At 35.2% G+C, this 17,595-nt stretch overlaps 1 protein-coding gene across 2 annotated transcripts in view; it reads left to right on the top strand.

Moving 5' to 3' along the window:
- CWC22 (CWC22 spliceosome associated protein homolog) overlaps positions 1–17,595 on the top strand; it is an 88,401-nt gene that overhangs the window by 6,572 nt on the left and 64,234 nt on the right. For both annotated transcript variants that reach the window (XM_007494462.3, XM_056794090.1), the window contains exon 2: positions 7,819–7,971. In XM_007494462.3, coding sequence (XP_007494524.2) covers positions 7,945–7,971 — 27 coding nt within the window. In that variant the 5' untranslated portion in view covers positions 7,819–7,944. The remainder of the gene's footprint in view (positions 1–7,818; positions 7,972–17,595) is intronic.

The raw sequence follows: 17,595 nt of genomic DNA, 5'->3' as shown, positions 1-17,595 counted from the left end.
TCCATTTTAAAAGAGAAAACCAATTAATATGGTGACCATATCTGACAATTCATTATCTATCTTCCAATACCAGCATTAGATTTTTCAGTTACTTACACTTTAATTTCCTTCTAGTGATGTTTAAATTCATTTCATTGAATATTCTTTTGGTTCTCCTTATTTCACTCTGAATTCCTAGTTTTTGTTATTTCAGGAAATGATGACAGAACTGAGGGCCTTTTTGTATTTTGCATGTTTAGTGACTGTGTTCAAAAAGTCATCATCAAATGGTTAGTCAACTGGTGTTGAGCTTCATTTTATTTAGTTAGGTTGATCTTTAAAAAGTAAACAGGATATGTTGCTGGGATCATATTTAAATCCTCAGACTAAGGTTAGAAAATTCCTTCTCAACCCCAATCTTGAACTGGTGCTTCGGTGATTGCTTTAAAATATTCTTGTGTAGGAAAGTGCAGGTGTAGTTTTGCTGAGTTGGTTATTTGTGATAAGAAGTCGTACTATTTCTGTATTATCGTAAAATCTGCATTGTAATTCTAAGAAGAGCAGAGAGAGCTATAAATTCTATATAAATTACTCTCATCTCAGGAATTCCCAGTTACTCCAAGTACCAGACAACACATATTGAACTATAAGAATTTCCCCCACAGACCTGGATAATTTTGAATAATACTACTGCTATATTCGTTATTTTAGTATAACTCCTAGGACAATATTTTGACAATCTTGTCACTTTCACACTTAAATTTGGAGACATATGTTTGTATTCAGATTGTTTACTGATAGCCCAACAAATAACTTAGTGGAGAGACAAAAAGGTAAGAAATGACACAGATGAGCTGGGGAAGAAACATCATATCTAACATGATTTGATATAAATGAAAAGAAAAACATTTCAAAACTTCATTTGGGAAAAAAGTAAAGACTGAAGATGAATAACAAAAGAAAATATGTGGACACTTCATAGTATAAATAGACTTTATATTGTCTCCTTTGATCCTACAGCATTCCATCACACTTTTAAAGCTAATTTTCCTTATTAATTATATTGTATCACAGTCTCTTCCTGTATGCTGCTGTATTGACTCTTGGGTGTACTTTAACTTCCAATTTTAGAAACTATAGTGCTTCATTATTTGGATCAGAATAATATTTTTATTACAGAGTTTGGGGTGAAAAAATAATTTCATAATTTCTTTTTTTTTTTTTAACCCTTACCTTCTGTCTTGGAGTCAATACTGTGTATTGACTCCAAGGCAGAAGAACCCTATGGGCTAGGCAATGGGGGGTCAAGTGACTTGCCCAGGGTCACACAGCTGGGAAGTGTCTGAGGCCAGATTTGAACCTAGGATCTCCTGTCTTTACGCCTGGTTCTTAATCCACTGAGCTACCCAGCTGCCTCCTCAATTTCTTAATGGAATTTTTTCTTTTTTAAATTCTTGGTCTGACTCATTGTCCATTTTCAATGTCAGTCTAAGATACATACATACAACATGCTCTAGGTTGTGGATACCACAGTCTGGACGATAGACATTCTTCATCTATTTCTTTTTTTCTGTGTAGATGGTTAATACTGAGATCGTTAGAATATTATACATTTTACTTAGAACATTCCAAAGTTTTTGAGGGATTTATGTAATTAGCACATAACAATGCATAAATAGAGACATCTGGAGGAGTTTTACTATCGGTAGGTCATTGCCTTCAATTTGGTCTCAACATTGGATCTCCTGAACAGTGGCAGTCCTTTTGTTTGGTATGCTTCTATTTAATATCTCCTTTGATAAGTAATGAGAAATTCATCTAGACCACATTTTATGTACTATCACATAATTTAGCAAAAGATGCAGAGTATACAAAATCTTAATATACTTACTACCTATAAAAAGGCATTTGATTTGGTAAAGCAAAATATATTAAAGGCTCTTCTCCAATGAGGTATCTTATACATATGTTGAAATTATACTGGAGTCTCTGAAAGATAGAATAACAAGTTTGATACAGTGACCCTTTTTGTCATTTAACAGGGCATTTTGAAAGTGATTTAACCTCTGCAAATCATGTGGGTAATAAGACAAAATTACTCATCATCACATTATTGTATATGATGAACGTTTTTTCCCCCTACAATTTCAAACCTGAAATTTTACATACCATTAGGTGAAAGAGACTATTTCTTCTTTACTCATTCAAGGCACTTAAATTGGAGATTGCCTTTTCCTTTAAGACAGGGTTGGCAAATGTTTTCTAATTCCTGTGCTCATACTGCTACTTCAGAGCTGCCTGTGAGTCCCCCCATGTTATCCCAGAGAGTGTAGGGAGGCAGTGCTTGCTTTGGGCAGCTGGACAGAGGGGCAGGGCATAAAAAATGTCCTCCTGCTCTGAGAAGAGGGGGAATGGAGCTCATCCCATGCCAGCCCCACACACCTGCCAATACTTTGTCAAAGCTGCTTTAAGGGCTACTTTATTAGATTATAAATGGCTGCTGGAATTCCCAAAGCCTGCAGACTCTATTGTCAATTTGTACCTCATTTAATCTATATTTCATTTGCTACTTCTCTTGTCCATTATAATACTGTTCTTCCATACTTCCCCTTTTCTTTTTTTCTCTGTGACCTATCATTTTATTCACATGGGTTGAACTTTTGCTAGATAACTATCAATAAGTTATATAATAGATTATTTATCTAGAAATGTGTGATTGAATGTAATTTACTTGGACTATTTTACTCAAAGGATCTTTCTAACCTGAAATGTTTTCTCTTGTCCTTAACCTACATGCATGGAATTATTCTGGACTTCAAAGGGAGCTGGAAAAAATAGTCTCTTGATATATTATAATAATTTTGTAAATTCCTCAAAGACAGGATCTGAATCTTACATGTTTTTTAGTTTTGTTTTTTGGACTTTTTAAAATTAGTTAAATGTTGTAGACACACAGGCACCAAATAAATGCTTTTAACAAAAGGGAATGAATTGACAATCCTTAAGCACAGATCTGACCATATCAAACCACTACTCAAGAAGAATAAACACTAAAATTGGCCAACATGTTCCCAAATCTGGAAATTCTATCCAGTATTCCACATCCTTTTACCTATTCATGTTTTCTTATTCCACAAAAAGATATCTATTTTCTTTCCAGTTTTTTCCCCGAGCCCAGGAAAAAATTTTGTACCACCAATAGTGATGGTATAATTATTTTGGTATCTACAGGAACTTTCTTTTTTGGTCAATTATCTTCCCTCTCCATTTCTGGAAGGATCTTTTACAGTTTATCATAGTTACAGTGTTGCTGTTATTGTATACAATGTTTTCCTGGTTCTGCTCACTTCACTTTGCATGAGTTCATCAAAGTCTCCTCAGGTTTTTCTGAAACTGAATTGCTCACCATTTCTTAAAGCACAACAGTATTCTATCACAATCATATACCTCTTGTTTGGCCATTCCCAATTAATGGATATCCCTTATTCTTGGCCACCACAAAAATTGCAGTTATAAATAGTTTTGTACAAGAAGGCCCTTTCTACTTTTTTATGATCCCTTTGGGATACAGATTCAGTAGTGGTATTATAGAATCAGAGAATATTATAAATAGGTATTTCAGTTTTATAGCCCTTTGGGCATAGTTCCAAATTGTTCTCCAGAATGGTTGGACTAATTGATAACTCCTATAGCAGTACATTAGTGACTATTTTTACACATTGTCTTTAGTATTAGTAATTTTCCTTTTCTGTCATGTTAGCCAATCTGATAGGTACCCCAGAGGTGTTATAATTGCATATATGTATAATCAGTAATCATTTCAAACTTTTTTTCATGAAACTGAAAACTGCCAGTTCATATCATTTGAACATTTTATTATTTAGCAAATCATTATTTTTGTAAATTTGGCTCAGTCTTTACATCAAATGCTAATTTTTGTTCAGGATTATCTTTTAACAGTATTTATTAGATTTAAAACTAACAATATAAATTTATTGGCCTAATTTTGGCTGTGTTTTCCTCATAAATTTGCTTTATTGACATTCTATTTTAAATATTCTAAAAATATTTTAGGTTTCAAAATGGTCTGCTTTTGAACAGTTTATAACCTATTCAAGCTAGCCACACACTTAAGATAGTCTTTTTTTTTCATACCAATAAATAAATGGAAGAAAATTTCCCAGACTATGGGGAAAGAACTCATACTCCTGTGTTGGTGAACCAATGGCACGTGTGTTGGAGGGGACTGCTCCCTTTCCCCTCTCCACCACATCTGAGGACATTTTTTCACATCATCTGCCCCTCTGCCTAGCAGCACAGTGGTAGCACTTCTTCCCTCCCCTGTCTGGATTAAAGGCTCATATGTGACATGAGTAAGGCCACTCAGTCTCTAAAAGATTTGCCATCACTGTCCTACTTTGTCTTGCCTATTCTTGATGACCTGCAAAATTTGTTCCTCTCCTTTAGGCCATGCATATATATGTGAATAAGTATCATTTATATTTGTAAATAAATAGTACTTAAGCACTCTTCTAAAATTAAAAGAAATTTAAGTTAGTTAAAGGTTGATAGGCCCACTAAAAAAAAAACAGCACGTCAGGAAGAAATTGCATATAATTTTTGTTTTCTTCTTCCTTTTTTATTTTATTTTTCATGGAAATCTTATAGGGTAGCAACTATAAGTAAATTTTTTACCAAAAAATTCTTATTTTTAATAATAGTGGCCATATTTTGCAGCAGTTCCTTTTAAACTTTTTATTGGGTTTATCTGAAATCTTTCTAAACCAAATCTAACTTATGTGCTCGAATGTTTTAATAATAACATTCTTAACTGCTTTCTAGTTTTCCCAATCATGTTTACCAAAAAGTTAATTCTTACTCAAAAAAACTTGGATCTTTACTTTGTCACAAAGTTACCATAATCTTTTAAGATTGTTTGTTACATGTCTATTCTATTCCACTAATCTACTTTTTGATTTCTTAGCCAGTACCAGATAGTTTTGATAATTACTGCTTTATAATATAATTTGAAATCTGGTACTACTAGACCCCCTTCCTTAACATTTTTTATTATTTCCTTTTATATTCTTTACCTTTTGTTTTTTAAAGGAATTTTGTTGTTTTTTCTTGTTCAATAAAATGATTTTTTTAGTAATTTAATTGGGATGGCATTGTAAAAGGAGTCTAACTTTGGTAGAATTGTCATTTTAATTATATTGGCCTGCCCACCAGTGAACAATTACTATTTCTCCAAATATTTAAATCTGACTTTACTTGTATGAAAAGTGTTTAATAATTATATTCATATGGTCTGTAGATTGTTTTGGCTGCTATACTCCTAGGTATTTTATTCTATGGTTAATTTAAGTGGGTTATTTCTTATTATCTCTTCTTGCAGGGCATTGTTAGTGATATTTAGAAATGTTGATGATTCACATGGATCATTATTGCTACTTTGCTAAAATTATGGATACATATTTCAATTTTTAGTTTAATCTCTAGAATTTTCTATATGTGATCAGCAAAAAGAGAAGATTTTATTACCTCTTTGCCCATTCTGACACCATTAGTTTCTTTTTCTTCTCTTATTGCTATTGCTGGCATTTCTAGTACTATATTAAATAATATTGGTGATAATGGGCATCCTTATTTTACTCCTGATCTTATAGGAAATGCCTTTGACTTATACCCACTACATACAATTTTTGCTGATAGTTTCAAATATATACTTATTAATTTAAGGAAAAATCCATTTATGCCTATTTTAAGTGTTTTTAGTATAAGTATTTTGTCAAAAACATTTTCTGCATCTTTTGAGATATAATCATATGATTTCTGTTTTTTTGGGTTTTTGTTGATATAATCAATTAGGTTAATAACATTTCTGATATTAAACTACCCCTGTATACCTGATATAAATACTGTCTGGTTCTAATGTATAATCTTTGTGATAATTATTATAATCTCCTGGTTAATGTTTTATTTAGAATTTTTACATCTATGTTCATTAGTGAAGTTAGCCTATAATTTTATTCTTTCTGGTTAGGTATCAGCAACATTGTTTCATAGTATGAGTCTGGCAGGACTTTTTCTTTACCAATTGTTCTAAATTACTTATTTAATATTGGAATTAGATCTTTCAGTTTTTGGTCAAATTCACTGGTAAATCCATCTATTCCAGATGCTTTTTTTTTTCCTTAGGAAGTTCTTCTATAGCCTGTTTAATTTCATTTTCTAAAATAGATTTATTTAAATATTTTATTTCCTCCTGTTAGTCCAGGCAATTTATAATTTTAAGTATTCAATCAGTAAATATTTATTAAGTGCCAACTATATACCAAGCACTATGCTAATAAGTACTAACATTACACAGAAAGGTAAGAGACCATCTCTGCTCTCAAGGAGTTCATCATCAAACAGGGAGATAACACGCAAACAACTATATATGTTATATGCAGGGGAAAGTGGAAATAATCTACAGCAAAACCACTAGAATTAAGAGGAATCAGGAGAGACTTCTTGTAGGTAGGATTTTAGCTAAGGGGATAGAAATAAAGAGAGAAAACATTCCAGAAGTGGGAGACAGTCAGCAAAAAATACCTTGAATTGGAAGATGGAGAGTTCTGTTTGAGGAACAGCCAATAAGCAAATATCACTGCATTACATAGTGCCCAGAGGCTGGAGGAAACATGTTAAACACCAAGCAAAGGATTTTGTATTTTATGCTTGAGGGGAAACTGATGAAATGACATAGTAAATATTAGGCAGGATTTGAAGGGCCTTCACGTCAACCTTTCCATTTACAGATGGAATACAGAAGAAATAGAAGCTCTTTAAATTAAATGCCCCCCAAGTAAGGGAGGAGAGAGTGTGAGAGCCAGTCATGGTTAACCTGTGCTTCTGATAGTATTTGCTTTTATATTTCTATACAGTTAAATGGGATCCGCTTATTTTTTTAAGCCATTACTGTTCTGCTTGAAAGTAGAAAGGTTTGGGTATTTGTCCTTATATTTTTATGGGATACTTGTCAAACAGTTGAATCCTTAATTCACTTTCCCTTGAGAAGGTTTGTAAAGGTATTATAATTTGTATGTTAATGTCATACTTTCAATAAGAAATTTAAAGTAGTTAAAGCTAACAGGAAGATTTTTCTTTTTTAAACCCTTACCTTCCGACTTGGAGTCAATACTGTGTATTGGCTCCAAGGCAGAAGAGTGGTAAGGGCTAGGCAATGGGGGTCAAGTGACTTGCCCAGGGTCACACAGCTGGGAAGTGTCTGAGGCCAGATTTGAACCTAGGACCTCCCGTCTCTAGGGCTAGCTCTCAATCCACTGAGCTACCCAGCTGCCCCCAACAGGAAGATATTTTTACACAGATTATTAAATAAAGAAATTTTAGTGTTAAAGTCCTTCTTGTTTGTCTTCTTTAGACTTTGATGAGGAATTGCCGCTAGACAGTATCTTCCTAGAATTCTTTCTGTGCAGGACTGCCACTTTTTTGATCATTTTTGCAGTCACTCTGTGCCTGTAGTTTCTGCATTGTTTCCCACTGTTTCTTTGTTTCTTATGTTCTGGAAGGAACAAAAAAGGAAAATCATCTTTTCAATTATTTTTATCTTTTTCAGTTAATATTTACTATGCATTGGATATGAAACTGCATGAAGATTTTCATTTTCATTTTATTGTTGCTTAAATTGAACTTTATAGGTTATCTTTTGTATTATCTTGTAACAACGTATCAGGTCTTTCCTGTATTGAAAAAAGACCTTTTGTGCTATTTAAAACACATTTTTCACTATTGTTACTAAAAGTGGACTTTTGATTTTTGTGTGTCTCATAGATGAAATTTCTCCAGTCAAGAGGGAAAAACTGAATACCAAGGAATTCATATCATTGGATTCTTTAATGCCAATTTTGGTGCAGTTAGTGTACTGAGACTGCTACAAACAGAAGTAAACAACAGAAAATGAAAAGTAGCGTGGCTCACATAAAAGTAAGTATTTTTAAATTTGCGTTAGGCAGATTAAAGAGATAAGCACCATTTAAAAATGGAATTGAATGAAGAAAACATTTTCTAATATCAGAATTGTTCATCAAGAATTAGGGAAAGGGAAGGAGACTTTTGGAATATTTATAATTGTAAAATATAAAGATAATCTTAATTTTATGAAAACTAACAGCATTTGAAAGCTTGATGAAAATACACCCCTCTCTGAACCATTTTTTTACTCTTTTCTTGGAAAGAGACAGCTGATTGTGGTACAAGGTGCATCTGGCTTCCCCACATTATAGGTTTGATCCTTTTTGTTGTTGCTGCCTATTGGCAGGTCACCTGGTCTTCCTAGGCTTCAGTTTCCTCAGAGATAAAATGAGGAAGTTGGACTAGATTGCCTCTGAGGTCTCCTGAATCTGCATCAATGGTATGATCAATGAGAAGGTCTCCCAATTCATGGTTTCACAAGTCTTGGCTTCTGCCTGCTGCTCCAAGGAATTTAATGGGCATGGAAAGACATTAAGTACCTCATTTGAAAGAAAAAAAAACTGGGCAAAGTACTGTCTGAACAAAGTCTGGTTTTGGTGGGCAAGATAAACAAGCCAGAGTTCAGCATATTTCCCTGTTAAATCTGAGACTGATCCTTGACATTGGCAGGTTTTTAAAGGCAAAAAGAGGGACTTACAGGGGTCTTTCTTGACATAATAGGAAATCCTGAAATCCTCAACCCCCACGAGCCCTTGGAGGGCTCTAGAGCTCTCGCCTTTTGAAGTTCCTGGCCTTCAGGTCTTCTGGCCTCTAGGGCTCCCCTCTTCCATGACCTTTGGATGATCTTCTGGTGCCTATAGTCTCTTACATAAAATTAATTTGATATAAAGTGCATTATAGAATGGTTTCGCATATCTAGGATTAACATAGTAACCCATGATTAATATAATAACAACGTACATTTAAGATTATAACTCAGGTAATTCTGGGACTATATTCTCAATCTGGTTACTTATACATACTTTTGTCTGGGACTGTATTCTTCTTCTTTTTTTTTTTAACCCTTACCTTCCGTCTTGGAGTCAATACTGTGTATTGGCTCCAAGGCAGAAGAGTGGTAAGGGCTAGGCAATGGGGGTCAAGTGACTTGCCCAGGGTCACACAGCTGGGAAGTGTCTGAGGCCAGATTTGAACCTAGGACTTCCCGTCTCTAGGACTGGCTCTCAATCCACTGAGCTACCCAGCTGCCCCCCTGGGACTGTATTCTTAAGAAAAATCACTCAGTTATAAGGTATCAAATGAAAGGAATTCTAAGCTAATACAAATGAGAGGCTGCTTAATTAAATTTCTTTTTTACACATTGAAAATTTCTGTCAAATGGAATCAGAATTGAACAACTTGAAAATGAGATCTTGATTGGAAAAGTAGACAGTTTTCTGAAACAAATATTTATTTGTTCATTTTCAAGTATCTATAGAGGCTATGTTCATATTATGTCTCCTCAGCAAGTTTGGGAGATAGTTAAAACTTATTCATGTTCATTTAGCTTTATTGCCCTTACAAATTCCTGTGACTAAAAGTAATTGCTCTCTCCTTATGTCTTTCTAGAGTACTGTGTTTAAATCTTATTTATCTCATTGTGCCCTACCTTCTTACCCTTTTCTAGGCAGAATAGGCTCTCCAAATTATTTTTCTTTGTGTGTTCACTAAGTTCCTTAGAGGAAAGGACAGCCTTAGTTTTGTCTTTGTTTTCCCATTGCCTGTTACATATTAGGTACCCAATAAATATTTGTCAAACTGAATTAGTAACCAAGCTATTGGTGACATGAAGAGTTCTTTTGTACCTCGTTTCTTGGTCATTATTGTGATTTACCAGTCTTATTAGAGCTTTATTAAGTCTTATTAGATTTTTTTTAAAAAATCTTTCATTTATGGTCTTTCAGATGTATGGTCATGCTTTGCTTTATGGACATATATGTCTAAAATGTTAGGCTGACTGAATTTGATTATTTTGTTTTATTCGTTAACTTTGACTTTTATACCATGCTTAATATTTGAAGTGTGGTATTATTCTGAATACATAATTATGTATCTTAGATTGTGAAATTTATCCATACAAATATGTAAAGTGATTTCTACATATGTGTATGTATAGGTACAGACATATATATAATTTTTACTGTGTAAAGATAGGATTGTTTTTATTATTTTAATTATTACATTCTTTAGTGCTGTGTCCTAAGACCATATCAGCAAATCTATTGATTTGCTTCTGCTACTTGCCAGAAAATATAAAATTAAAAAAGGGTCTATCACTAATCAATAAAATATTTTTAATGCATTTATATACCATAAAATAAGTCCTACATGTGGATAAATACACAAGCCAATTGTGTAGTAAACATCTTTTCCTCCAAGTACCTGATTGAGTGAGTTTGACTAAAGACTGTTTGGCACTTGAACATTTAGTTGACATAGGATTTTTTTTTTTTATATTTTATTTGATCATTTCCAAGCATTATTCATTAAAGACATAGATCATTTTCTTTTCCTCCCCCCCACTCCCCATAGCCGACGCGTAAATCCACTGGGCATTACATGTTTTCTTGATTTGAACCCATTGCTATGTTGATAATATTTGCATTAGAGTGTTCATTTAGAGTCTCTCCTCTGTCATGTCCCCTCAACCGCTGTATTCAGGCAGTTGCTTTTCCTCGGTGTTTCCACTCCCATAATTATCCTTTGCTTATGAATGGTGTTTTTTTCTCCTGGATCCCTGCAAGTTGTTCAGGGAGATTACACCGCCACTAATGGAGAAGTCCATTACGTTCGATTATACCACAGTGTATTAGTCTCTGTGTACAATGTTCTCCTGGTTCTGCTCCTCTCGCACTGCATCACTTCCTGGAGGTTGTTCCAGTCTCCATGGAACTCCTCCACTTTATTATTCCTTTTAGCACAATAGTATTCCATCACCAACATATACCACAATTTGCTCAGCCATTCCCCAATTGATCGGCATCCCCTCGTTTTCCAGTTTTTGGCCACCACAAAGAGCGCAGCTATGAATATTCTTGTACAAGTCTTTTTGTCCATTATGTCTTTGGGGTACAGACCCAGCAGTGCTATGGCTGGATCAAAGGGTAGACATTCTTTTGTCGCCCTTTGGGCATAGTTCCAAATTGCCCTCCAGAATGGTTGGATCAGTTCACAACTCCACCAGCAATGAATTAATGTCCCTACTTTTCCACATCCCCTCCAGCATTCATTACTTTCCTTTGCTGTCCTGTTAGCCAGTCTGCTAGGTGTCAGGTGATACTTCAGAGTTATTTGGATCTGCATCTCTCTGATTATAAGAGATTTAGAACACTTCTTCATGTGCTTGTTAATAGTTTTGATTTCTTTATCTGAGAACTGCCTATCCATGTCCCTGGCCCATTTATCAATTGGAGAATGGCTTGATTTTTTTGTACAGTTGATTTAGCTCTTTATAAATTTGAGTAATTAAACCTTTGTCAGAGGTTTCTATGAAGATTTTTTCCCAGTTTGTTGTTTCCCTTCTGATTTTAGTTACATTGGTTTTGTTTGTACAAAAGCTTTTTAATTTGATGTAGTCAAAATGACTTACTTTACATTTTGTGATTCTTTCTATGTCTTGCTTGGTTTTAAAGTCTTTCCCCTCCCAAAGGTCTGACATGTATACTATTCTGTGTTTACCCAATTTACTTATGGGTTTCCTTCTTTATGTTTTAGTCTTTCACCCATTTTGAATTTATCTTGGTGTAGGGTGTGAGGTGTTGATCTATTCCTAGTCTCTCCCACACTGTCTTCCAATTTTCCCAGCAGTTTTTATCGAATAGTGGGTTTTTGTCCCAAAAGCTGGGATCTTTGGGTTTATCGTATACTGTTTTGCTGAGGTCGCTTTCCCCCAGTCTATTCCACTGATCTTCCTTTCTGTTTCTTAGTCAGTACCAAATTGTTTTGATGACTGCTGCTTTGTAATATAGTTTAAGGTCAGGGACTGCAAGGCCCCCATCATATGTGTTTTTTTTCATTATTTCCCTGGATATCCTTGATCTTTTGTTCTTCCAAATGAACTTTGTTATGATTTTTTCTAAATCAGTGAAGAAGTATTTTGGTAGTTCAATGGGTATGGCACTAAATAGATAAATAAGTTTGGGTAGGATGGTCATTTTTATTATATTGGCTCGTCCTATCCATGAGCAGTTAATGTTTTTCCAATTGCTCAAGTCTAGTTTTAGTTGTGTGGCGAGTGTTTTGTAGTTGTGTTCATATAGTTCCTGTGTTTGTCTCGGGAAGTAGATTCCTAGGTATTTTATTTTGTCTAAGGTGATTTTGAATGGGATTTCTCTTTCTAGTTCTTGCTGCTGAGCTGTGTTGGAGATATATAGAAAAGCTGATGATTTATGTGGGTTTATTTTGTATCCTGCAACTTTGCTAAAGTTGTTGATTATTTCGATTAGCTTTTTGGTTGAATCTCTAGGATTCTTTAAGTAGACCATCATGTCATCTGCAAAGAGTGATAACTTGGTCTCCTCCTTGCCTATTTTGATGTCTTCAATTTCTTTTTCTTCTCTAATTGCTACTGCTAGTGTTTCTAGTACAATGTCAAGTAGTAGAGGTGATAATGGGCATCCTTGTTTCACTCCTGATCTTATTGGGAATGTGTCTAGTTTATCCCCATTGCAGATGATATTAGCTGATGGTTTTAGATATATACTGTTTATTATTTTTAGGAATGACCCTTCTATTCCTATGCTTTCTAGTGTTTTTAATAGGAATGGATGTTGTATTTTATCAAATGCTTTTTCTGCATCTATTGAGTTAATCATGTGGTTCTTGCTGGTTTGCTTGTTGATGTGGTCAATTATGTGGATAGTTTTCCTAATATTGAACCAGCCCTGCATCCCTGGTATAAATCCTACTTGATCATGGTGAATGATCCTTTTGATCACTTGCTGGAGTCTTTTTGCTAGTATCCTATTTAAGATTTTTGCATCTATATTCATTAGGGAGATTGGTCTATAATTTTCTTTCTCTGTTTTTGGCCTGCCTGGTTTTGGAATCAGTACCATGTTTGTATCGTAAAAGGACTTTGGTAGAACTCCCTCTTTGCTTATTATGTCAAATAGTTTGTATAGTATTGGGATTAACTGTTCTCTGAATGTTTGATAGAATTCACAGGTGAATCCATCAGGCCCTGGGGATTTTTTCTTAGGAAGTTCTTTGATGGCTTGTTGGATTTCATTTTCTGATATGGGATTATTTAAGAATTCTATTTCCTCTTCTGTTAGTCTAGGCAGTTTGTATTTTTGTATATATTCATCCATATCCCCTAAATTGGTGTATTTATTGCCATATAATTGGGCAAAGTAATTTCTAATGATTACCTTAATTTCCTATTCATCGGAGGTGCTGTCCCCCTTTTCATCTTTAATGCTGTTAATTTGCTTTTCTTCCTTCCTTTTTTTAATTAGATTGACCAGTACTTTGTCTATTTTGTTTGTTTTTTCAAAGTACCAGCTTCTTGTCTTATTTATTAAATCAATAGTTCTATCACTTTCGATTTTATTAATTTCTCCCTTAATTTTTAGGATTTCTAGTTTGGTTTTCTGCTGGGGAGTTTTAATTTGATCGTTTTTGAGTTTTTTCATTTGCATTTCCAATTGATTGATCTCTGCTCTCCCTAGTTTGTTAATAAAAGCATTCAGGGATATGAATTTACCTCTGATTACTGCTTTGGCTGCATCCCAAAAGGTTTGAAAGGATGTTTCGCCATTGTCATTTTCCTCGATGAAATTATTTATTGTTTCTATGATTTCTTCTTTAACTAAACGATTTTGGAGTATCATATTGTTTAATTTCCAATTGGTTTTAGATTTGGTTTTCCATGTACCATTACTAATCATTATTTTTATTGCCTTGGATCTGAGAAGGCTGCATTCATTATTTCTGCTTTTCTGCATTTGTGTGCTATGTTTCTGTGACCTAATGTATGGTCAATTATTGTGAATGTGCCATGTGGTGCTGAGAAGGTGTATTCCTTTTTGTCCCTATTTATTTTTCTCCATATGTCTATTAATTCTAATTTTTCTAAGATTTCATTCACTTCTTTTACCTCTTTCTTATTTATTTTTTGATTTGATTTATCTAAATTTGATAATGGTTGGTTTAAGTCTCCCACTAATATGGTTTTACTGTCTATTTCTTCCTTCAATTCTCCTAGTTTCTCCATTAGAAATTTGGGTGCTATATTACTTGGTGCATACATGTTGATTAATGATATTTCCTCATTGTCTAAAGTCCCTTTTAACAAAATATAATTACCTTCCCTATCCCTTTTGATCAGGTCTATTTTTGCATTGGCTTTATCAGATATCATGATTACCACTCCTGCCTTCTTTCTATCAGTTGAGGCCCAGAAGGTCTTACTCCATCCTTTAATTCTGACCTTGTGGGTGTCAACCCGCCTCATGTGTGTTTCTTGAAGACAACATATGGTAGGGTTTTGGATTCTAATCCATTCTGCTATTCGTCTACGTTTTATGGGTGAGTTCATCCCATTCACGTTCAAAGTTATGATTGTCATTTGTGGACTCCCTGGCATTTTGATTGCCTTCCCTAATTCTAACCTTTTCTTCTTGGGCTCTACCTTTTAGTCCAGTGATTTACTTTGAATCAGTCCCCCTTGTCCCCTCCCTTGAAGTTTCCCTTTTTAGTCCCTCCCTTTTTGTTCCCTCCCCCTCCCCCCTCTCTTTCCCTCCCTTTTTGTTTTCCCTCTCCCCCTCCCCCCCTTGGTTTTCCCTTCTCCCTACCCTTGTTGGGTAAGATAGAATTCAAGATCCCAATGGATCTGGATGTTTTTCTCTCTCAGAGTTGATTTCCCTGAGATTAAGGTTTAAGTAAAAAACCCTCTCTTCCTCTCCTTCTTATAGGAGTTTTCTTCCCCTCCCCTTCCCATGTGAATCTTTGTGTGAGAAAGATTATTCCATTTGGTCTTTCTTTATCCCCTATTTATACATTACATTTTCCCCACATGTTAGTATACATAGATTGATATAAATGTAGTCCTTATAGAAGAAAGTTTGAGTAAAAGAAGAAGATAACATTTTTCCCCTTTCCCCTTTCCTTAATATTTACCTTTTCAGGTATTCCTTGCTCTTTGTTTTTTGGTATCAAACTTTCCACAGAGCTCTGGTCTTTTCTTTGCAAAAAGTTGGAAGTCTTCTATTTTGTTGAATGCCCATACTTTCCCTTGGAAGTATATAGTCAGTTTTGCTGGGTAGCTGATTCTTGGTTGAAGACCCAGCTCTCTTGCCTTTCTGAAGATCATGTTCCATGCCTTACGATCATTCAGAGTAGAACTTGCAAGGTCTTGTGTGACCCTGATTGGCATTCCTTTATATCTAAATTGTCTTTTTCTGGCTTCCTGTAGGATTTTTTCTTTTGTTTGAGAGCTTTGGCATTTGGCAATTACATTCCTGAAAGTTGTCTTTTGGGGGTTTAGTGTAGAAGGTGTTCTGTGAGCTCTGTCAGTGGCTGTATTGTCCCCTTGTTCTAGAATCTGTGGGCAATTTTCTTTGATTATATCTTGTATCACGATGTCGAGTTTGGTGTTTATTTCTGGCTTTTCTGGAAATCCAATTATTCTTAAATTATCTCTTCTCCCTCTATTTTCCAGATCTGTCACCTTGTCGGTGAGATATTTTATGTTCTCTTCTAATTTCTTGGTATTTTGGCTTTGCTTTATTAATTCTTGCTCTTTTACAAGATCGTTGTCTTCCAGCTGCCTGATTCTGGCCTTTAAAGCGTGGTTTTCCTTTTCAGTTTGGTCACACCAGTTTTGTAGATGCGTGAATTTCTTTTGCACTATTTCCCACTTTTCCTCCCAGAAGGCTTCCATCTTTTTGGTCATTTCTGATTCAAATTCTTCCTGGGTTTGTGGAGAGTTTCCATTTCCTTTGGAAGGTTTCGGAGCATTTTCTTGTGTATCGTCTTCTATCTCCTCTGTATTTTGTATTTTGGCTCCGTAGAATGTGTCCAAAGTTGCCCCTTTCTTCTTATTTTTCTTGGGATTTTGGGGCTTCTGTGCTTCTGTGGACTTTGCCATCTCTGAATGGGGAGGATTAGCTTTTCTTATCTCTGTCTGGTGTTCAGAGACTTTAGTCCTGGGTAGATTGTCGGTTCTATGAGCTTTCCCTGGGTTGCTTTAAGGCAATGACTTTCACTGGAACTGGAATGGAAGGGTCGGACCAGGGGGCCACACTCTCTCCCGGCTCTCTCTGTTTCTCTGCTGCTAAGGTGCCCCCTCGACTGGACTGGGTCGGGTTGCTCTCCGAAAGTTGCCTTCAGAATAGCTGGCCCTGAGGCTGTTTTGTCGGCCCTGAGGGTTGCTGTTGTTTCAGAGGACCCTGCTCTCTGCAGGGGCGCGGCTTCCTGGAGCTCTGAGGGCAGTGACTTTCACTGAGACTTGGATAGCAGGATCCAGCTGGTGAGGCTGTCTTGCCCGCCCTGAGGGTTGCTGTTGTTTCAGATGACCCTGCTCTCTGAGGGGGGGCGGGGCTGCAGCTTCCTGGAGCCTTGGACTCTGCGCTTCTACCCCTTAGGTCCGAGTGATCTCGGGTTCTGGCTTTTGAGGGGGGGCCATACCTTTTGATCCAGGTCCAGGTCCAGGAGGAGGATTCCCAGGGTCTATGCTGTTGATCGTTTTGAATTTCGGCGATTTGGAGCTTATAGTTTGAGATCGGTTGGGAAGGGTTTTCTGGAGATCTGAACTTTAGCTTTCTCTAAGCTGCCATCTTGACCGGAAGTCTCTTGACATAGGATTTTTAAAATTTCCTTTTAGCTCTTTTACATAAAATAGATTTCCTACTTCTATCAATTTTATCCTGATTTTAAGAGCTAAAATATCTGCATGAAAGTTATAGGTCTAATAAACCAGAAAAAGATAACTTATATGTAGTTTGCTGTAAATATTCTCACAATGACTTCTTATTGGGAAGTTGCTAAGAGACTCAACTATGTCTCATTTTTTCTTACTTTCAGGAAAATTGCAAAAGTGATAATATCTTTATAGGCTACATTGTAAAGCTATGCTTGTGTTTGATATATTATATAATTGTGATATAGAATCCTTTTGCCAGCAACATCATTTAAATATTACTGATTCTGTTTATCCATGTTCACATGTCTATATAATATAGTTTGTTTTCTTAGGGAAAAAAAATTGTCCCACATTTGTTCTGGCTCATAATTCTTCTAGTCTTTTAAAGTTAACTGTGTTTTAGTGAGTGGAAATTTCATTTCAGTGAAAAAACAGAGATGTAATTAATGAATGGCAGACTTCGACAAAAGTAATTTTTGAGCGTGGTAGAGTTTAGTTTTCAATGTCTTCATTTAGGTGCTTACTTTGGGCACAGAAGCCTCATGTTGTAAGTAACATGAGAAAATACATTAATTGACCAAAGTGTTTCTAAAGTATTCTCTTTTTACCTGAACATAATTGATTGTAGTTTAGTAATAAACATATGCACCTAGTTAAATAAAAGTCATTTCTAGGTAACATTTATTCAGTACTATTGACTACAAATGTTTATTCAAACAATTCTTATATGA

Source organism: Monodelphis domestica, chromosome 4, assembly GCF_027887165.1.
Source record: "Monodelphis domestica isolate mMonDom1 chromosome 4, mMonDom1.pri, whole genome shotgun sequence".
In the NCBI taxonomy this organism is placed as follows: domain Eukaryota; kingdom Metazoa; phylum Chordata; class Mammalia; order Didelphimorphia; family Didelphidae; genus Monodelphis; species Monodelphis domestica.
This window is presented reverse-complemented; position numbering and strand designations above follow the sequence as displayed.